At 42.1% G+C, this 23,620-nt stretch overlaps 1 protein-coding gene and 1 long non-coding RNA gene across 2 annotated transcripts in view; one reads left to right on the top strand and one right to left on the bottom strand.

Annotated features, from left to right (window-relative positions):
- Positions 1–2,001: 2,001 nt before the first annotated feature.
- Positions 2,002–23,525, bottom strand: LOC132659475 (uncharacterized). The gene is made up of 3 exons (XR_009599987.1): positions 23,404–23,525; positions 7,175–7,242; positions 2,002–5,699 (listed from the first exon to the last, which is right to left on the bottom strand). It is a non-coding gene; the product is annotated as an uncharacterized LOC132659475 (long non-coding RNA).
- CMAS (cytidine monophosphate N-acetylneuraminic acid synthetase) overlaps positions 22,719–23,620 on the top strand; it is a 15,489-nt gene continuing 14,587 nt past the window's right edge. Inside the window, exon 1 of the mRNA XM_015094900.4 lies at positions 22,719–23,009. Within this exon, the coding sequence (XP_014950386.2) occupies positions 22,750–23,009 (260 nt within the window). The 5' untranslated portion in view covers positions 22,719–22,749. The remainder of the gene's footprint in view (positions 23,010–23,620) is intronic.

Here is a 23,620-nt window from a genome sequence, read left to right as displayed (position 1 = left end):
TATAATGATACTCCTTTGACACATATCTTTAGCAAGGCAGTAAATATCTAGTCAAGCACAACTTCTGGTTAGGATTTTTCATTTTCATTAATAATAGATTGCCACAAAGAACTTATAACAGTAGGTTAGGATTTAGGGAATAAGTTAAGGCAAAACAGAAGTTTATTTCATTCAGAGAAAAGGAATCATAAAGACATCCGAGTGTCCGAGATGAGATTTTTAGTATTTTGAGTCTGGTGGAAGGAAAAGTCCTGGGTTAAGATTTTCAGGACATTATTCTTAGGTAAACTAACTGAGTTTTTTCTCTCATTTCACTCAATTTTGATTTCTTTATGAAAGAATGCATGCTATTATTGTTTCTTAGGAATTCAAGGCAATCTACTGAACAGCTTTTAAATGTCAAATCCTTAGTTATCTTTGTATCATTTGAATTTTTCAGTGTTAATCCAGCTCTCTAGTAGCAAGTAAAAATAAGTCGATAGTAAATTACCTTCCATGATGGAGGTAGGATATGATATAATAAAACATAGCTTTTATACACAAGTATATTTACATATACTTTATAGATATAAGTAGCTTTGTAATTTGATTTAGGTAACATATGAATTAAAATATTTTGTATCAGCATGTTAATCAGGCTCTGAGTACTTTCTCATCTTTATACTGCTTAGATAGCCTGTATATATTCTCAGCAGGTACCCACTGAGTTAAATTGATTTCTATTTAAAATTTAAGCAAACGAGACTCTAAATTTGTTACCCTTTCTTATAGCTGATAATCAGATAATTCACACATATTTTTCCTAGGGGTTTTAAGTAAAGTATGATCTGGCTATGGGATTAAATTCTATATTTCTCCAAGTTTATGTTATTCCATGAATAATATAGGGAATTTGGTCAACTTGCTTTTAATTTTGTACCCCATAAAATTGTTATTGTCAATGACATGAGAAATTTATGATATTCAAGACTTTGAGATTATATGTAAAAAAAAAAAGTATATAGATATGGTCATTAAACCCAAATCTTTGGCGTCTTGACATTTATCATAGTATTTTATAAAGCCAACACATGCATATACAACAACACAAAATACTTTCTGAAAATACTACTTTGATACTAAAATATTTTAACTTCAAAAATTTGACAGTAAAGATTGGTTTTGATGCAACTTTCTGGTATAGTGATGAGCAATTATTAAAGTTATTAGCATTATTCACTAGTTACTTGCATATTCAATTAAAGAAGATATTTTATTATCATGGATCTAAGTAAGTCAAGATTAAATAGACCAGAGAGAATAAACTTTTTCCAAGTAATTCAGTGCTTTTTTATGACCCACCGGGTTTTTTGTTGTAAAGTAAGTCAGTCACTATAAAACTCCTAGAATGCAGGCAAACACTCTCTTCACTATCTCCTGGAGTTTGCTCAAACCCATGTCCACTGAGACCACGATGCCATCTAACCATCTCATCCTCCATTGCCCCCTTTTCTTCCTACCCTCAATATTTCCCAGCATCAGGATCTCCACAAGCTTTAAAGAGTCTTAAAATGAAACATAATAGTTTTGAATCAACTGACAAAACAACTAATTCAAAAGATTAAGAACTTATGCAGCATCAACACTGAGAAAAGAAATGACCCAATTGACAAAATAAGAACTAAATAGAATTTCTCCAAATAAGACATACGGATGGCTAACAAAACACATGAAAGATGCTAAAAATCAAAAATTATTAAAACATGTCATTTAATAATTAATTGCTACAATTTGAGCTGATGAACCTCCAAAGAAGGTAGAATTCGTCACAAAACAAAATAAGCAACAAAAACCTGGACTTTGATTTAGAGAAAATACTGCAAAATGTTGGTGTGATGCAAACTAGTACAGCCACATCAAACTTTTAAAAATTGCAAATAGAACTACCTTCTGACCCAGCAATCCCACTGCTGGGCATGCACACCGAGGAAACCAGAATGGAAAGAGACACATGTACCCCAATGTTCATGTAGCACTGTTTATAATAGCCAGGACATGGAAACAACCTCGATGTCCTTTAGCAGATGAATGGATAAGCTGGTACATATACACAATGGAGTATTACTCAGCCGTTAAAAGAATTCATTTGAATCAGTTCTGATGAGATGGATGAAACTGGAGCCAATTATACAGAGTGAAGTAATGAGAGAAAAACACCAATACAGTATACTAACACATATATGGAATTTAGGATGTGGCAATGACTTCCCTGTGTGTAACTCAGCTATAATGGACTTTTGGACTCAGACGAGACGGAGAGAATGGGAATTCTTCCCAAGGATTGAACAGTCCATTGGCGGGTGGGCTCTTTACCACTGGTACCACGTGGGGATGACCCAGAAAGATGTCAAGGAACAATGTCCACTAGGGGGTCATGTTATGGAAAATATAAGCTTAAAAGATTAAGAAAAAAAATGACGTGTGTAACAAATAGGTTAAAAAATTTTATAAGAGTGTGGGAAAGGAGAGATTATTTGCAAATGGATATTTTGAAAGGGATTTATTAAGCATAATGTCTTGGAAAACAGCCAAAACATTAGCAAACTAAGATAAAAAAGTATACTTACCAGGTAAAGGAACAAAGATAAACAGAGTTATGATAATAATGAAGAATGGTCTTAAAAAACAACAACTAATTTTATGTTGGTAGAGAGTTCAGATGTCAATTTACAGAAGGTTAAAGAGATTATTCCATTTATATTGGTGAACCATGGAGAGTTTTGAGGAAAGGAATAACATAACAGGATGTACTTAAGGATGTTCACTCTGACACAGTAAGTAGCTGAACTGACAATGGATAAGACAACCAAGGGGCTTCCCAGGTGGTGCTAGTGGCAAAGAACCCACCTACCAATGCAGGTAGATGTAAGAGACATGGGTTTGATCCCTGGGTCAGAAAGATTTTCCTTAGAGGAGAGCATGGAAACACACTCCAGTATTCTTCTGGACAATTCCATGGACAGAGGTGCCTGGCAATCTACAGTTCATGGGTCGCAGAGTTGGACATGACAGAAGCGACTAAACGTGCACCCAAGACAGCCAAGAATAACAGTCTGCAGAATCCAGGTGCAGGGTCCAAAGCAAAGTGATATCAGCAGAAGTAAAAAGAAGGTTAGATTGGAGATACTTTGACCACAGGATGGACAAAATAAAGTACAAATGTGATTCTAAAATTTTCAGCTAAATTACTTGAGAGAAAGAACTCTGATGCCATTGACCAAGATCAAGAACATCAAAGTATGAAAGTGGAAGAAAGTGAAAGTGAAAGTTGCTCAGTCGTGTCTGACTCTTTGGGACCCCATGGAGTCCATGGAATTCTCCAGGCCAGAGTACTGGAGTGGGTAGCCTTTCCCTTCTCCAGGGGATCTTCCCAACCCAGGGACTGAACTCAGGTCCCCCGCATTGCAGGAAGATTCTTTACCAGCTGAGCCACCAGGGAAGCCCCATCCAAGTATAGCGAAGGACAATGATAATAGGAGTTCCTGAGGAATACACATGTGAAGTTAACCACAGGCAAAGGAGAAGATAATCAGAAGGACAGAAACCAGGGTAGAGATGAAAAATTTAATTGTAATTCATTCAGATGAAACTGCGCACAGATAAACTACAAAAGAAGAATGTAACATATATACAAGAGAACATTACTCAGCCATTAAAAAGAATGAAATAAGGCCATTTGTAGCAATGTGAATGGACCTAGAGATTGTCACACAGGGTGAAGTAGGCCAGACAGAGAAAGAGAAATATCATATGAAATCCCTTATATGTGAAACCTATAAAGAAATGAAATAAATGAGCTTGTTTACAAAACAGACCCACAGACTTAGAGAACAAATCTACAGTTAGCACGGGGGAAAGACAGGAGGAAAGGATATTTAGGGAGTTTGAGATCGACGTACATACTGCTTTATTTTAAATGGGTATCCAACAAGGACTACTGTATAGCACAGGGAACTCTATTTAATGTTATGCGATAGCCTGGATGAGAGGAGAATTTGGGGGGAATGGATATGTGTATATGGATGGCTGAGTCCCTTTACTGTCCACCTGAAACTATCACAACATTGTTAATTGGCTACACTCCAGCATAAAATAAGAAGTTAAAAAAAGAACAGTGTAAAGAGAAGACAAGAGTAAAAAAAAGGGGATACAAAAGTTTTCAAATATAAGCTAGACCTCTCTTGTTTCCAAAGCTGGCATTTCTGCCTTCTCTTTATGGAAATCATCCAAGAGCAGTAAGGAAAAAGAGAAATATAAACACTGAAGTTGCTTTTGGCAAAATGAGAAGAGAGTTGAAACTCCAAACCAGAAAATAGGTGAAAGGGCTTTCAAAAGCAATACCGGTCAAGCAGAAAAATGCCCACAAAAAAGTGCGGGTTGGGGGGGCTGCTGCAACTGTATAACTTGAAAGATCCAGAGTAAAAGTACATATGCCAAAGCAGAAGTGTGCACGCTAAGGACAAAATCTTACATCCCGGTCTACAACAGTAGGAGGAAGGTTGTGTGTGTGTGTGCTCGGCCGTGTCCAACTCTTTGTGACCCCATGGATTGTAGATCGTCAGGCTTTTTTGTCTACAGGATTTCCCAGGCAAGAATACTGGAGTGGGTTGCCATTTCCCCCTCCAAGGTATCCTCCCAATCCAGGGATCAAACCGGTGTCTCTTACATCTCCTGCACTGGCAGGTAGGCTCTTTACCACTAGTGCCACCTGGGGGAGCAATGCATCAACTGTAGGAACTTAGTTTGGTTCTTGATGAAGCAGTTTGTCTCCATGATCGTGGAAGAGACTTTGCCTTGCTAAACAGTTGAACTTTGTGGTGGTCTATCCAGCTATTCTGCCACAAAGCTTAGGTCCTTCTGCAAAGCCTAGGTTCTTCCACAAAGTGTAGGTTCTTCTGCGCTCTCCCAAATTCCTGCAAATAGCTAGAGGAAATGACCTGTTTCATAAATGACATGCTTGATACACTTTAAAAAGGAAATCTGTTCAGGATCCACATAAAGATATTAGAAGGAGAAGGAGGGGAAAGAGAAGAAGAAAAAAACAGGGGAAAAAAATCAACTGACAAGTTAGGGACGTTCACTAAAATTATGTCACCGAGGAAGAAATCTAAATTATCACCAGATAATATAAATAAGAAAAGTCTAAGTTAGTGGTTGCCTCTATGGATTAAGAATAAGGAGCACAGATCAAGCAGTTCAACAAAGATTTTGTGAGGAGCTAGAAATAAAATATAAGCAGGGAGAAATAAGAAGAGAAAATATTAAATCATTCACAGAACAAAAGCGAGTTGGAAGCGGACCTTCCCTGGAGGTGCAGTGGTTAAGACTCCACTCTGCCACTGCAGGGGGGTGTAGGTTCGATCTCTGGTCAGGGAACTAAGATCCCATATGCCTCACAGTGTGGACGAAAAAAAAAAAAGTGAGTTGGAAGAAGCACAAAGGAGAATAGGTACTGCTGAAAGTAAGGAGCGTGTGTGTGTGCTCAGCTGCTCAGTTGTCTGACTCTTTGCTACCCCATGGACGGTAGCCCACCAGTCTTCTCAGTCCTTGGGATTCTCCAGGCAAGAATAACGGAGTGAGTTGCCATTTCCTTCTCCAGGGGATCTTCCCAATGATACAATGAACTGCTGCCTCCTGCAGTGGCAGGCAGATTCTTCTACCTAGGAAGCCCAGAAGATAAAAAATAAGGTGAGCCCACAAAATGAAATAAAATGAAGAGTTAAAATGATGAGAGAAAAATAAAGAAAAAGGACAATAGTCAGGCAACACACATATCATTGAAATTCCCATCTAAAATAAAACTTCAAGAACACAATATGTATTTGAAGCTATGTTATTCAAGAAAGCTGTCCTAAAATAATAGACACGCATCTTTTCAGGAAAATTTGATCCAGAGCAGTCAACATCATGAAACAGACAGATAAAGTTTCTGGATTTCAAATAAGCTTTAGGAATGCAGATATATGTAAAAACAGAATTAAAACTATTCCTGCAAAAATGTTTCAAAAAAGTAGCAAAGGAGGGACCATTTCCCAGCTTATTCTATGCAGCCAGTTTCACTCTGATACCAAAGCCAAAGATATCACAAGGAAACTAGAGATCAGTATTCCTCATGAATAGTCAGGCAACAGTCTTCAACAGAATACTGGTATGTTGGTTTTCTCTTGCTACTGTAACAAATTACCCACATTTGGGGCTTTAAAACAAAAGAAATTTATTCTTTTGGAGTGCTGAAAGCCAAGGAATGTGGCCATCGTCACTCCAATCTCTTTATCCACGGTCACATTGCCTTCTCTTATTCTATCTTTAATTTCCTTCTGCCACCCTCTTAAAGGGGCTTCCCAAGGTGGCTCAGGGGTAAAGAAGCTGCCTACCAAGCAGGAGATGCAGGTTTGATCCCTCAGTCAGGAAGATCTCCTGGAGGAGGAAATGGCACCCCACTCCAGTATTCTTGCCTGGGAAATCCCATGGAGAGAGGAGCCTGGTGGGCTACAGTCCACGGAGTTGTAAAGAGTTGGACATGGCTTATCAACTAAACGACAACAACCACCTTAAAGGACACCTGTGGTTGCATATAGGGCCTGTATAGATAGTCCAGGATAATCTCCTCTTAATTTAATCACATTTTCAAAATCTTTGCCATGTAAGGTAACAGTCACAGATTCCACCCAGGAATTATGATATGTGTATCTTTTCAATTCAGTTCAATTCAGTTCAGTCACTCAGTCGTGGGACTCTTTGTGACCCCATGGACTGCAGCACGCCGTGTATCTTTTGGAAAGCCATTATATATAGCCTACCACAAGTAAGACCTCAAGTCTAGCAATATAAAAAAGGATTATATACCAACACTAGTGAGAGCTATCTTAAAATGCAAGGTGATTCAACATTCCCTCCTAAAATCAATTGACGTAATACACTGTATTAATTGATGCAGAAATGGTATTTGAGGAAAATCCAGCACCTTTTCATGATAAAAACACACAAGATATTAGGAATAGGAGTAGACTTCCCTAACCTGAGGGAAGGAAGGAATCAAATGGACATCTATGAAAAAGACACAGGTAATACCATAGTTGATGGTGAAAGAGTAATATCTTTCCCACTAAGATGACACAAGAATGTTCACTCTTACCACTTCTATTCAATCTGAAGGTTCTAGCCAGGGCAGTTAATCAGGTAAAGGAAAGAAAAGTCACCGTACTGGAAAAAAGAAATAGTAAAACTATTAGCAGATGACAAAATCGTGTATTTTAGAAAATCCAAAAGAATCCATTAAAAACTATTATGGCTAATAAGTTCAATAAAGTTGCTTGAGGATTAAGATTTTGACTTTACTCAGCAAAGAGTAGGGCAGGACTGAGCGACTTCTTTCTTTCACTTTCTTTACTCTGAAGTTTACATATAATTTCTTCTTTCAGGTGCTATAACCCTGTGCTATTCTTTAAAAGAGTGAGCTCAGATGCAATTCAAGGAAATTTTCTTCTACTTGTTCTATCACACATGATTTCACAGCTGCTCACAGACCATCTCCTACAGTTACAAAATCTAAAGCAGAAAACCTCAGTCCATTGCGTGGCCTCCTCCACTTGTGACGTAAATGCCAACATTCTAGGGTGTTTATGTAATGTCAAAAAATAAGGGTGAAACATCTGGTCTTGGTCATTACTGTCCGTCTATTTTAGCAGCTGCTGCCAAGGTCTGCATTTTAATCAGGTGGTGGGTCTATGCAGGTCACCACTGTACTCTCTTTTTCATGACTATATGAGCGATGGGTTAGAAGCCTGGCTAGATCTGATACATATAATCTCTCTTTGCTATTTCTGTTCTTCTCTGGAGACACAAAAGACTTGGTGAGATCAAAGCCCTTCCTCTCCAGGTAACTGACCAGTACACTGAAAACCAATGGCTGTACCCCGTGTTATGCTAGGAGTGAAATATGCTGGTGTCTCAGGGTGCTGTGTCTACATGTGCCTTCTGTAGAGGCTGTCTGCCCCTCCTACACCATGCAACAGCAGGGCCTAGCTGAGGGTCTTACATTTTTACCAGTCTCTGATAAAGGAAGAGGGCACTGATCCTTTCTGTTTTATTTTATTTATTTATTTTTAATTGAGATATAATGGACAGAAAACACTGTGTAGGCTTAAGGCATACGCTTGTTGACTTGATACATTTTTGTATATCATCATAGCTTAGTCAGCGCCTCTATCATGTCACATGATTATCATTTCCTTTTTTAAGTAAAATAGTAACACTTCCTCTTTTAATATATTAATTTTTAATTAATGAATTTGGTTGCATCACATCATAGTTGTGACACGTGGGATCGTCACTGCAGTGTGTTGACTTTCTAGTTGTAACACATGGGCTTAGTTGCCTGGCAGCATATGGGATCTCAGTTCCCTGACCAGAGATTGAACTAGAGTCCCCTACACTGGAAGGCAGATTCTTAACCACTGGACCATCAGGAAGCCTCCATCATTTCTTTTTTATGATGAGGATATTTAAGATCTAGTATTTTTGAATATAATCTGTGGGCAGTGCATTAGATCTCTAGAACCTATTCATTTTCTACTTGCGAATTTGTACAAATACATAACATCTCCCCGATTCCCCATCCAATCTTTCTGCTTTTTAGAGTCTTCAAGTTTATCTGGTGATTTTTCTTCCCTCTCTCTACCAGTAGAGCCATTCTGAACAAAATTGTCTAGGTGAAGAAATAAAAAATTCTTTCACATAGGACATTTAAAATAGATACACAAAGCAAAGCTACATTCACACATGCATACGTAGCTGAGGACACAGATGAAACATTAGAATAAGTGTAACGGTAAAGGAAAGAGTAGACGGAGATCAGGAATAAAAGGAGACAAAGTAGAAGACAGGCCTCTCATACATGGACAGTAATAGAAAATAATGAAGATTGTAATCTCAAATATCAGCACATAAATTTAGGAAACAAAACACCTTCTGCCCAAAGACTGTAAGGACAATCAACTTATACAGAGAACAGTTCAGTTCAGTTCAGTTCAGTTCAGTCGCTCAGTCGTGTCCGACTCTTTGCGACCCCATGAACCGCAGCACACCAGGCCTCCCTGTCCATCACCAACTCCCGGACATGAGTTTACCCATTGAGCCAGTGATGCCATCTAACCATCTCATCCTCTGTTGTCCCCTTCTCCTCCTGCCTTCAATCTTTCCCAACATCACACATCAGTATTTTTCAAGTACGAACAATATATTAAAAATAGTGAAGTGAAGTCACTCAGTCTTGTCCGACTCTTTGCTACCCCGTGGAGTATAGTCCACCAGGCTCCTCTGTCCATGGGATTTTCCAGGCAAGAATACTGGAGTGGGTTGCCATTTCCTTCTCCAGGGGATCTTCCCAACCCAGGGATCGAACCCAGGTCTCCCGCATTGCAGGCAGATGCTTTAACCTCTGAGCCACCAGGGATACTATTAAAAATAGTATCCTGCTACAAATATTTATTTACACATATTTTTATCTGGGCTTTAGGAGGACAGTGTAAATTTCCCCATTTCGCCCATTTCCTGGACTTTCAAATGTATTTCAGATCAATCTTATATAGATACTTGTCATTCATCTTTATGTTTGAAGATGCGAAGGTTGAATTTAAAATGACTGCTTCAATATTTCATTTTTTCCGTTGTTAGACCTCAAACACATTTTCTTAGTATAATAATATTATAAATGCAAGGAAAGGAAGCAGCAGGGCACTGCATGTGAAAATAAATGCATGGACATGATGACTAAATACATGAAGCTAGACGAATTTCCTATTCTACACTTTATTCCCCATAGGTCATATTTAATCATTTACCTCTCCATTCTCCTCCATAGAATGTTAAGGTTTTCTTCTGTTGGAGCTCTGTGGGCTTTTTAAAGTTATATAACCCACTGCAATGATTAGGAAATTGTTTCTGCTCAGAACACACCCTCAGCAAATATTTGTTGGGTGCAGAGATGAATGGTTCATGAATATGGTGCCACAAACAACACATATAGTGAGAAACTGAGTTAAGTCCTTGTATATTCTGTTCTCCCATCTAAAGGAGACAGTTAAATCTTCAAAAAATGAATTTCAATATCATTCCCCTTTTCTTGTCCACATCTCAACCTTATTGGGTAACACAGAGCTATTTGATCTCATAGACAAGAAAGTCGAGTTCATGGTACAGGTGACGTTTGTAAGTAAAAAGGAGAGTGAAAAAAGGAGCTCCTGTATTTATATAACTCTGTAAACAAGAAAGAAAAAGTAGCCAGAGTCTATAGTAACCAGGTTCATGCTTGTGCTCTGTCTTAAGTCGTGTCCGACTCTTTGCGACCCAGTGGACTGTAGCCCGCCAGGCTCCTCTGTCCAAGGGATTCTCCAGGCAACAATATTGGAGTGAGTTTCCATTTCCTTCTCCAGAGGATCTTCCTGGCTCAGGTTACTGAAAAGGCAAATCGTTGTGATGTGTTTCAAGCCCTTGTGTTTTTAGAGGTCACGAAACAAATTCTCCAGCCCATGGGGATGGGGCCACCTAGTGGTCAAGAACTTTAATTTTCGTGGTTTTTGAATGCATTCCACCTTTAAAATGCCTGCTACAAGAATCCTGCATTCATCCCTGGAAACCCTACAGATAAGTCTTGGAAATTAGTTGGACTATATGTATCAGTAGTCCTCGGAGAAGGCAATGGCAACCCACTCCAGTACTCTTGCCTGGAAAATCCCATGGACGAAGGAGCCTGGTAGGCTTCCGTCTATGGGGTCGCACAGAGTCGGACACGACTGAAGCGACTTAGCAGCAGTAGCAGCAGCATCAGCAGTCCTAAAACTGATGTTGTCCGAGTTTCTCCAGGCCATATAGATGAAGTAACAGAAATGGTAATAATTCAAACTGTCTGGCTTTCCCCGCACCTTTAAGAGCTCATCCTTCCATCAGTGTCCATCAAGTCTTTCAAGGAGTGTTCAGGGATGTCTATAATTTCTTCAAACAAGTTGTACCCTGTCAGTGACACTGCTGGTTCTCCTGGCACGGTCTCCTCCAGCCCTTACTCCCCGCCCCCCCAGTCATGGACTCCGAGGCTTCTCTCTGTCTGCCAGTAGCACCCTCTTAGCCTAAGAGCAGTGCTAGCCCTCACTTGCCCTGCTCTGTGTCATACTGTCTCAGCCAGAGCCCTAAGCATGACTGCTTTTGCCCTCATCCGTCAAATTCTCTTCATGAGGACAGCTCCTTCATCTTCTACCCACAACTCTTTCCCAGAGGCTGACCCAGAGGACTTGGCACAGGACAGACACCACACTGTCCTCTGCTTTTCCACTGTTGCCTAATACTCTGTATTAGTCTCCTATGGGTACTGAAACAAATTTGGCTTCCCTGGTGGCTCAGATGGTAAAAACATCTGCCTGTAATACAGGCGACCCAGATTTGATCCCTGGGTTGGGAAGATCCCCTGGAGACGGGAATGTCAACCCACTCCAGTATTCTTGCCTGAACAATCCCATGGACAGAGGAGCCTGGTGGGCTACAGTTCGTGGGGTCACAGTCAGTCACAACTGAGGGACCAACACACACACACACACTGTAACAAATTACTTTAAATTTAGTGCCTTCAAACCACTAAAATTTATTGGCTTACTGTTCTAGAGGTCAAAAGTCCAAAATCCGTTTCCCTGGGCTAAGGTCAGGACATCTACAAGTCTTCAGTCCTTCTGAAGCTTCTATGGAAGAACTCTTGCCTCTTCCAGGTTTTAGAGGCTGCTTGCTTTGCTCGGCTCCTGGTCCCTTCCTCTGTCTTCCAAGACACCAGCGCAGGATCTTCTCTCCTCTCTGGCTTCTGCTTCTGTTCTCACATCTTCTCACTCTGACTTTGACACGCCTGTCTTCTTCTTGTAAGAACTCTCCTAAGTCGTTGAGGATAGCCTTCTCATCTCAAATCCTTAACTGAATTTCACATGCAAGTCCCCTTTTACCATGTATCTCATTCACAGGTCCTGGGGGATAGGATTTGGACATCTTTGGGAAGCTGCTATTCAGCCTCCTTTATCTTCCTTTACTGAAACACATGTGCTTTAATGAGAACAAAGATAACTGAGCCCTTCATGACTCATCATTATTTTTGCCAGCCATTCACCAAGATGACTAAGTTTGGAATCAAACTAGTAATAATTGTAATATAAGTATCACTTGTTGCTTCCTGGCCTTTTGGTAAGATCAAATGAAGAAACACTTGTTCATAGATCCTCAAAGTCCTTGTACTTCAAGATTTGAATAAAATTTTCTCATACTCCCATACTGTGTATAGCTGGATATCCATTATCCCTGTGTATTTCTCGGCAGACTTCTGGGATTCTTCCACTTCTACTCATCTCTACTTCATTGTTTTCCCTGAAGTACAGTTGGTTTGCAGTGTTGTATTAGTTTTAGGTGTATAGCATGGTGACTCAGTTGTGTGTGTATTCAGTCACTCAGCCACGTCCGACTTTGTGACCCCATGGACTACAGGCTCTTCGGTCCATGGAATTTTCCAGGCAAGAATACTGGAGTGGGTTGCCATTCCCTTCTCCAGAGGATTTTTTCAACCCAGGGATAGAAGCTGGGTTGCCCACATTGCAGATTCTTTACCATGTAAGCCACCAGGGAAGCCCACAGCATAGCAAACGTCTTAAAATTGCTCTAATCCCAGCACATCCATGCCATGTGCTTCACTTTTCCACCCCAAATCTCACCTTTTAAACCCAAAGAGCTTCTCAAGGCATTACAAAATAAAAAGTTCAGTTGTCCTCTGATGAAATACGAAATATTGTACCAACTCATAAACTAACATTTTTTTTCTCTAATACATAACTATTTCATTAATTCCACTCATTGGTCCCTTATATGATGTGTTATTCATTGCACTAAATGCTTTTTATGCATTGTTCTTTAATTTTCAAAACGATCTGGTGATGTGGCCATTATGAGATAGATGAGAAAATTCAGACTCACAGAGGCTAAGCTATTAGTCAAAGTCAATCAACTAAGGAGTGATAAAGGGAAAATCTGAACACAGAGACTATTGAGCACAAGGCATGCATAGGAGACACTGTGTCTTCTTTCAACCCAGTGCAAAAATCTTTGTATCACTTTGCGGCATTTGGAGAAATGGGCAGAATGTTAACTAGGCTACTCTGATACTTCTAGCCTCCTCCAGGGTCACGGACTCCCAAATGCTTAAAAAGAGCTGTGCTGGCCAGACCCATGCCCACACTGGGCAGGAGCAGTGCATGTGATCAGGACACTGGTCAACTCTGTGACATTCTCTGTAGGTGACTCATCTCATTCTACAGCCTCTTTTTTTCCCACCACAGAATCCTTCAGGAATGGGGCTGGACCTCCAAGTTGGGACCTGTTTCTCCTAGTCCCTGTAACCTGGGACTAGGAGCTGTCTTCTGCTCAAGGCAACATCCAGGGACAAAAATGATCAGATCATCTGATCATCCAGGTGATCAGATGATTCCCCTTTTTTATCCTCTGATCAAGGGACCACTCTGTGTTTCTACTCACTATGTGGCTCCTTGTAAGATGTCTTCTTCCCACCCTTTTCCAGCTGTAGGGCCCCTGTACCAAGGGAACAGTGGAAATTTCTACCAGCTCCCTTTCAGGAAGTAGTTTATGAGGGCACCTGATGATACCAGCACTGCTCACTCCTAAGATCTCATGGTTTCCATAGGTTTTGCACAATCTTAGCCAAGAATTCCATTTGTGTGAAAGACTAGGCACACTGCAAAAACATCTCCCACCAGATGCTATTTATTCTGGACCTGGATGCCCTCTCTGTGCTTCCCTCTCCCCATCAAGTCAAACTATAACGACTAAGTCATTCAAAATGGGTTCTCATCACATAAGGGTTCAGAACCCAGATTCTAGAGTTCAAGATTATACATTCAACCTTTAGACCATGAAATTTTTGATCCTTGCTTTATATCCTTGGATACACTCCAGTGTCTCCTGGTTTATAGTCTATAGGAACTTGAATAGAATTTGTATCCTGCTGGTGTGTGAAAATTATATAAATTTTAATTATGTTGGAATGATTCATAGTGCTTTTCAGGTCTACTATATCCTTCTATTCTCCCATCTATTCCGTCCATTAATTATTGAGAGTTTGACATTGAAACTCCAACTAAAAATCTTAATTTATCTACTTTTATAATTTTAATATACAGTGAAACTATATGTAACTTTGTTCCTTATTTTCCAAGTCTTTTGTAAATGTGTTATCATACTTTCATAATTTAAAAAGTAAAAAGGAAAGAAGAAAAAAAAAAGATTCTGCATTCAAATCTCATCCTGAGCACTTGCTGGTACTGGGGTTGTGAAGAGCCCTTAAAGTTCCTTAAAAAGCCAAACAGGGCTCAGCTTTCTTATCTACCATTGGAGACGATGTTAAGAGTTGAGGGTCCAGGTTAAAAATAATAATAATAATATAATAATAATAATAATAAATAAAAGGGTTAGGGTTGTCAAAGATCTTCCCTAGTGGCTCAGAGGTTAAAGCGTCTGCCTCCAATGCGGGAGACCTGGGTTCGATCCCTGGGTCAGGAAGATTCCCCTGGAGAAGGAAATGGCAACCCACTCCAGTATTCCTGCCTGGAGAATCCCATGGATGGAGAAGCCTGATAGGCTACAGTCCACGGGGTCGCAAAGAGTCGGACACGACTGAGCGACTTCACCTTCACACTTTAGGGTTGTCATGACCATACCAGACCACCTGATCTGCCTCCTGAGAAATCTGTATGCAGGTCAAGAAGCAACGTTAGAACCGGACATGGAACAACAGACTGATTCCAAATTGAGAAAGTAGTACATCAAGGCTGTATATAGTCACCCCACTTATTTAACTTATATGCAGAGTACATCATGTGAAATGTCGGGTTGGATGAAGTACAAGCTGGAATCAAGATTGCCAGGAGAAATATCAATAACCTCAGAGATACAGATGACACCACCCTTCTGGCAGAAAGTGAATAGAAACTGAAGAGCCTCTGGATGAAAGTGAAAGAAGAGAGTGAAAAAGCTGGCTTAAAACTCAACATTCACAAAACTAAGATCATAGCATTTGGTCCCACCACTTCATGGCTAATAGATGGGGAAACAATGGAAACAGTGACAGACTATTTTCTTGGGCTCCAAAATCACTGCAGATGGTGACCACCGCCGTGAAATTAAAAGACACTTGCTCCTTGGAAGGAAACCTATGACCAACTTAGACAGCATATTAAAAAGCAGAGACATTACTTTGCTGACAAAATTCCCTCTAGTCAAAGCTATGGTTTTTCCAGTACTTATGTATGGATGTGAGAGTTGGACTATAAAGAAAGCTGAGCACCTAAGAATTGATGCTTTTGAACTGTGGTGTTGGAGAAGACTCTTGAGAGTCCCTTGGACTGCAAAGAGATCCAACCAGTCCATCCTAAAGGAGATCAGTCCTGAATATTCGTTGGAAGGACTGATGCTGAAGCTGAAACTCCAATACTTTGGCCACCTGATGGGAAGAACTGACTCACTATAAAAGACCCTGATGCTGGGAAAGATTGAAGGCAGGAGGAGAAGGGGATAACAGAGGATGAGATGGTTGGATGGCATCACTGACTCAATGGACATGAGTTTGAGCAGGTTTTGGGAGTTGGTGATGGACAGGGAAGCCTGGCGTGCTGCAGTGCATGGGGTCTCAAAGAGTCGGACATGACTGAGCGACTGAACTGAACTGAAGGGCTGTCAAGAACCTGAAATGAGATAACACATGTAGACTCAGCAGTCTGCCTGGCACCAAGTTCTCTGAAAATAACTATACTTATTAATAACTACACTTATAAATACATCCTTCTGTGCTGTGCTAAGTCACCTCAGCTGTGTCTGATTCTTTGTGACTCCATGGACTCTACCCACCAGGCTCCTCTGTCCACGGAATTCTCCATGCAGGAATACTGGAGTGAGTTGTCACGCCCTCCTTCAGGGGATCTTCCCAACCCAGGGATTAAACCCACATCTCTTATGTTTCCTGCACTGGCAAGCTGGTTCTTTACCACTGTCCTTCTAAAAAGCGGTCATTCTCTATTAACATCAAAAAAGTGGTGGGAATTTTTCATTCACCACATTGCACAGTATTGTTCCAGAAACATTATCTGTTCAGGATTTTCTCTGGTTGCTGTTGTCGTTCTTGCCTTAAATCTAGTCTTTGAGGGGTTGGGTCCATAGCTTAATGGAATGTAAAATCTTGGTGTCTTTCCGACCCTTCTCGTGCCCCTGCCTTGGCATCCTCAGTAACAGTAGATGGCTCCCTTGGCAGTTACAATTTACCTGTTTCCCTCCAAACAAGTCACAGAACCATGGTTTTGTTTGCCTGTAAAAAGCTGATACATTGTCTAGCAGACAGTTCTGATCAGATGTTTTCAATACCACAGGCAACTCCCCCACCCTCTGGCCTCACTCTTATCGACTTCTTCCTCCCATAGAGTTCAAAGTCTCTAATAGCTGGAGGCCTGACTGGTTCTGAGATCAGGTGTTCTAAGGCACCTGTTTTTCCTTCTCCTAAAATTCTTAACAGATAAGGATCCAGGAAGTCCTTCAAGTCCATTAAATAATCTGAGCTTCCACAGTAACATTTCTTTACAGATGAACGCTTCTTTTACTTGTTTCATGAACGTTTTCAAGTTTATTTTCTACAGCTTCTTTCCAACCTGCTTTTTGAGATCGTTTCCTTAGCATTAATATATGCATGTTTTTAAAAAACATTTGTCTTGATATAGATTGAAAAATTCATCTGTTCATTCCACGTGTTACATGCCAGTTCAAATCTAAAGAAATATAAGGTCTCAAACACCAAACCATGAGCAATTTTGTGGCAGTGGAAGTCTTGTTGGTCAGGATTTTAAACTCTGTTTATTACTTACTACTTCTGCTTGACAGATGTGTATCTTGGGTTGTTGTTCAGTCGCTCAGTCGTGTCCGACCCTTTGTGACCCCATGGAGTGCAGCCTGCCAGGCTTCCCTGTCCTTTACCATCTCCTGGAGCTTGCTCAAACTCATGTCCATTGAGTCAGTTTTGCCATCCAACAATTTCATCCTCTGTCGCTCTCTTCTCCTCCTGCCCTCAATCTTTCCCAGCATCAGGGGCTTTTCCAATGAGTCAGCTCTTTGCATCAGGTGGCCAAAGTATTGGAGCTTCAGCTTCAACATCAGTCCTTCAGCATCTTGGGTTACATCCCAGCAAAGAGTCTGGCCAAGTTGAAATTTCTCCCCCACAGGTACTGTCGTCACATCTCCCTGGAAAACCTATCATTTGGTGACCATGTAGGACTCTCTCATGGGCTGTAAAAAAAATTCTACCAGATCTATTGTCTATTTGGGGTTATCAATCTAGTGTTTGGGCTTCCCTGGGATCTCAATTGGTAAAGAAGCTGCCTGCAATGCAAGAGACCTGGGTTCGATCCCTGAGTCGGGAAGATCCTCTGGAGAAGGAAATGGCAACCCACCCCAGTATTCTTGCCTGGAGAATCCCATGGACAGAGCATTCGGGCTTCCTAGGTGGCGCTAATGGTAAAGAACCTGCCTGCCAATGCAGGAGACATAAGGGATGCGGGTGTGGTCCCTGGGTGGGAAGATCCCCAGAGGAGGGCATGGCAACTGACTCCAATATTCTTGCCTGGAGAATCCCATGGACAGAGGAGCTTGCTGGGACACAGTCCATAGGGTCCCAACCCAGGAATTGAACCAGCCTCTCTTATGTCTCCCTTAAGTCTCCCGCATTGGCAGGTGGGTTCTTTACCCCTGGTGTCACCTGGGATGCCCTTGATTGTACCGTTTTTCACTCTGTCTTGAAACACTTGCTCTGGGAATGCAGCTGCTATACTGTGAGCTGCCCTGTAGAGGGGCCCGTGTGGCTAGGAGCTGAGTGAGGCCTTTGGACACACAACCAGCCAGCAAGGAACAGAGGCCTGCCAACAGCCAGGTGGATGAGCCACATTACAAGTGGATTCTCTAGCTCGGTCAGGCCCTGAGATAATCGTGGTCCCAGTTGAGAACTTGATTGAAACCTCATGAAAAACCTGTAGCTAGAACTACACATTTAAATCCCTCTCTGAGCCTCAGAAACTGTGAAATTGAAATGTCTGTTCATTTAAGCTGCTAAGTTTTAAGGTAATTTATTGTGTGGCAAGAGATAACTTATACATGAATGGTAATGTGGCCAACCTACCCAGATAAAGCACTGAATCTTAATTTGGATCCAAACGAAGATGCATTTTAATTGGGTAATTTCATTTATAGAAATCTATTCCAGAAACTATTGCCTACATCATTACAAATTTATACACAATGTTATTGGGGATTATTACCTTACATAAAAGTGTCCAGCAATAAGGAATTGCTAAATAAGGTATGGTCTGTCCCTTGAAAGTAATTTTAAATAACTTCTAACAGAAAGTTTAAGGACTTTATACTATAAAGATAGAAACAAAAGAATATAAAATTTTATATACAATACAATTTTATATTGTTATATTTATGTCCCAGCTTCCCTGGTAGCCCAGCAGTAAGGAATCTGCCTGCCAGTGCAGAAAAGGCAGGTTCAATCCCTGGGTTGGGAAGATGCCCTAGAGCAGGAAATGGCAGCCCACTCCAGTACTCTTGTCTGCATAATCCCGTGGACAGAGGAGCCCAGCAGGCTTCGGTACCTAGGGTCACCAAGAGTTGGACTGAGCAACTAAACAACATACACATACACAAAGACATATAGCACTTACAACTCAAAAAAAAAAAAAAATCCATGTGTTAAAAAAACAGTAAGAAAATCTTAGCTGTAGCTCCAGAGAGAGAAGTAAGTCTGTGGGTCTCCAGCAACGGCATTCACTGTAAGTCACAGCCACGACTTTCACTTCCATGGGCACATGTAAGACACTCATGAGGACTCCCAGAAATACTAAGGGCAGGGCACTTTCTGCAGAGTTGGGACTCTTCCATTACCGGAGACTGACTGACCTCTAGATTCAGACGCTGGTGTGAGTTCATTCCTACCCATGTGACGGTGAGATTCACCAACATTAACAAATGCTAATGGCCAGAGGCCAAAGACCCTGCTACCACTTTTGTCTTCCTTCTTCTCTCACACCCCTCATTTGACCTGTCAGCATATCCTATTCACTATACTTGGACGTTGAGCACTTTCCAGCACCTTCCATCTGTTTCCAGGGCCTGGTGAAGTACCTGGGACCCAGTAGTTATGCAGTAATGATTTGTTGAAAGAATGGAGTGAGTCTTATGCTCTTCATAATGTCCACAAGGTCTGGCCCCTAACAGCTTTATGTGCTGTTATCTGGCCCATATGATCCCCTCTCTTATCATGTTTTATTACAAACCCACCCATGTCATATGCTCGAATTATAGTGAACTACTTCTAGTTTCCCAGTTTCTCATTGGGAAGCTGTTTCATTCTTCTGTGACCTCTCCAGTACTATTCCCTCAGCCTAGAAGAGATTCTTACACTTTAACAGTATTGCACAAGTCATCTTAGCCAACAAAAACTCCCTCTAGTCTAAATACTTCTCCCTTGTTCTTTGCTTACCCCAGCACATGCATTTCTATCAAAGCACAAACTGCACTCTACTGAGGTCTGCCTATCTCCCCATCAGTACGCTAAGTTCTGTGTCTTGGCCATCTTGCTTTGGCATTCCTGAAGTGTCGCACGAGGCCTGGCTTGTGGAATGCAATAAATGCCAGCAAATCAATGAATTAAAGGACTTCTCTGTGTGTTGAGTTTGCTCACACACAGAATCACAAAACAAGAGGCACTACAAAGATATGTTCTTTCACTATAAACACAAATGAATTATTCTTTGGCAGCAATATACTTCACACTCATCTTTAAAGGAAGGATGAGTCTGAATATTTGCTTTGAGAGCAGTTTATTTTTAACTCCTTCAGAGTAACCCAAAGACAACCTAACATTTCCTCTTCTTGGCACAATCATTATCTTTCTCTTTTCTCAAAATTCCATTTATTGTGTTATGAATACATCTGCCATCTTAAATTTTAAGTGTGCAATACATAATTTTTGACTACAGGTTATTCAACATTGTACAGCAGATTGCTAGAATTTACCAATCTTGTTTGTGTGCGTTCTCAGTCTTAACTGACTCTGTGATACCACAAACTGTAGCCCACCAGGCTCCTCCAACCATGGAATTTTCCAGGCAAGAATACTGGAGAGAGTTGCCATTTCCTTCTCCAGGGGATCCTGAAACTTTATGCCCATTGACCATACATAGGAAAAATATATTAAATGAGTATGGTCTTAATTTTCTTGAAAAAATATTATCAAACTGTCATATATTGAACTAGATAATCACTTTCCACTTTGACTATCCCCTCCCGCATTTCTCTCTTTCTTTCTCAAGATTGGGACTCAACCAGCTGTCAGGTCTAACCAAAACTGCCCTATAAAAATGCAAAGAATACAAGGTGATTTATTATCATAAGACTGCAATGGGATACAAAAGTATGTGTGGGCAAAGACTGGAAAAGTAACATGAGACAGAGTTCTGCCTATTACCAAGCAGATACTGCAACCCACATGCTGTTCCGGATGCAATTACAAAGAAGGAACGGCCCCTTTCCTGGAGGAGTCCACAGTCTCATAGCTTTAACGCAAATTGCTGCAATCTCCTTTGATAAGAAACAATGGTGCCACTGTGTGGAGGACACCAGTGTGCCAGAGGAGTTAAACTACTCAGATGTTGGTGGTCCACTAGGGTTTGCAGGCCTCTAGGGAATGATCATGGAGCATGGCAACTTTCTTATCAGTGGGAACTAAGGTAATTATTGGAGTGGAGAAGGAAAAAGAGGTTTTGTGTGTCAGAAGCAGTAGTAACCTCACATGGTAATTTCACATGGTTACGAAAAATAATCAGTGTTGCTGTTTCTCAGCATAATAACTGGGAAGGTCCCATTCAAAGAGCCAGTGCATTCAGGGGAAAATGACCATGTGGCCTGTAGTGCTAGGATGGTTCCTGGGGCCTGGCCCCTTCTCCAGGCCCTGCATTGGTATCTGTTTGTAGTCATCCTTCCCCATATCCAGCACCTTCTCCCAGAACCAGACCCTAGAAGGGCTTTCACAGGGAAAACCATGAGATGTGAAGTTTCCAGTGACTGGGACTCAAAACACTACAGGCTTACTCTGTCTCCTTCAGAAAGGGCCAAGACCTGGGAACCACAGAGACCTTCTGTCACTCCTGGAGAAGGAAAGGCAATACTACCACCTTTCATTCATTTTGGGTGGACTAGCCTCCACCTAGGACAGACAAGCAGACTCTCAACTTCCAGATACAGGCTTGCAAAAGTGGTAAAATGCAAAGTGTATGTTAGGTAGGAGATTTCTTTCTAAAAAATCACACAAAAAAGATATATGTGTGTGTGTACATGAGTGTGTGTGTGTGTGTGTGTGTGTGTGTGTGTGTGTGTGTGTGTATGCACCTTTGAATCTTTTGGCTGGATCAAGAGCTTTTCCCTTCTCCCTGTGCGGCTTAACCCTCCTTTCTTCCATGTGAACACAAGCCTCCCAGTCAATTTCAGAACAGAAACTCTCCTCATCCCCTTTCCCTCATCCTGCCCTGAGGATTCAGGTTTTAGAGGGTCCTTAGCACCCAAATATTCAGCAAGGAAAAGATCCTTTCTTTCCCAGAGTCTCTGGAAAGGACTCGAGGGGGATCCGCTTGATCATATTCCTGTCTCCTGGCCACAAATGTTCTCAGGAAGATGAGGTACTTTGATCAGCCTGGGTCATACATTCACTGCAACACTGCTGAAGATTTGTGTGAAATGCCCACCATGTAAGAGAGCTAACAATTCCCAAAAGGAAAAGATTTCAGTAGTCCAAAAACAAACAAACAAAACCAAACAGATGTCTGTTGCACTGAGAAGGGACTAAGCAAGGTTGACTTCCAAGTTTTTCCACCTAGGTGGATGGCGATGTTGGTAGAATATGCAGACAGACATATTCACATTGTAGTGATCATATCTCACTATACACAAACACAGAATCACTACATTGGACACCTGAAACGAACACGTTACATGTCAATTATATCTCAATTTAAAAAAAAGAAAAGAAAAAGAAAATGCAAAGATAGAAGTAATTTGAGCCCATAGGGAGAGCTGTTTTTAAAATGTTGAATTTAAAGGGCCTGGAGGACATTCGAATGAGGTCATCTCTTAGAAACAAGAAGTAGATAGCGTAGCAGAAAAACGGACACTTAAATTTTTAAATGAAAATTGTTTCGAGTTAGGATGCATCAGGGTGTGATGTGGGAAACCCGCTACAGTTTCTAATGGGGAAATTCTTCAGCAAAACACTACTTGTTGCCCGTGTTTCTTATTTATTAATCTCCATTCAGTATCAAGCTCCGCAGAATCTGCACTTCCTTCCAGTCAGGACGGGTGCCCGACTTTGGCTTGGGGGTCGCGCAGTCGGAGCCTACTGGCCCTGCGAGCAACCCGCGGACTACAACTCCCGGCGTGCCCCGCGAGGGTGCGGGATCGGAGGTGGGCGGGGCCGGGAACAGCCACCCCCGTGGGCAGTCGGGCGGGGAGATCGGGCGGCGCCGAGCTGAGGTGGCGAGACAAGAGCTCCCGGATGTGGAGAAGCTGGGGAGAAGGCGTGGGAGGAAGATGGACTCGGTGGAGAAGGGGGCCGCCACCTCCGTCTCCAACCCGCGGGGGCGACCCTCGCGGGGCCGGCCGCCGAAGCTACAGCGCAACTCCCGCGGCGGCCAGGGCCGAGGGGTGGAGAAGCCCCCGCACATGGCGGCCCTCATCCTGGCCCGGGGCGGCAGCAAGGGCATCCCCCTGAAGAACATTAAGCACCTGGCGGGGGTCCCGCTCATTGGCTGGGTCCTGCGTGCGGCCCTGGACTCGGGGGTCTTCCAGAGGTGCGCATGTGCGAGAGTGGGCGGCGCGGCCTGGGCGGGGGTCGAGAGGGGGAGCCGGGCCGCCGGAGGGGCCAGGGCCCCGGGGTAGCGGCCCCCGGAAGGGGTGCACAAGATCCGGGGTGCCTGGGCCCCGGCCGCCCGCGGGGGAGGCAGGGCTCCAGTTTCTTCCTTGTTCCGTAACTGCTAATAGCCATGAACTTGGGACTGTTCCTGCCCCAGCCCTTGAGAATGACACCCGTAAAAGGGGAGATTTCCTCTTTTCAAAAGTCTGCGCTGCCCAGGTTGACCTCACAGGGTAAAGGCAAGGAGGCCACCCTTGTGAAACATCTGCGATAATACCTCCTTTAGACGAAGGCCACTAGCTTTCCCCTGTTGCTCAGCGTCTGCTACCCACCTGGTGCTGATCGATTAAGGAGGCGTCAGGTTCATGAATGGAGTGGGGTGTCAAGGCTTTTCTCATTTCCAGCTCAGCTTGGAGATCCTTTCCTGACCTTTGGAAAACACTCTAAGCTATCTGCCCGTTGTGAGTCAGCACAATCTAGAAAGCTGCCCACATTTGTACCTGGGTGCGAGACAGTGGAACAGCGTACCGTGGGGCTGTTTGATGAAAT

Source organism: Ovis aries, chromosome 3 (genome assembly GCF_016772045.2).
Source record: "Ovis aries strain OAR_USU_Benz2616 breed Rambouillet chromosome 3, ARS-UI_Ramb_v3.0, whole genome shotgun sequence".
Lineage (NCBI taxonomy): Eukaryota > Metazoa > Chordata > Mammalia > Artiodactyla > Bovidae > Ovis > Ovis aries.
This window is presented reverse-complemented; position numbering and strand designations above follow the sequence as displayed.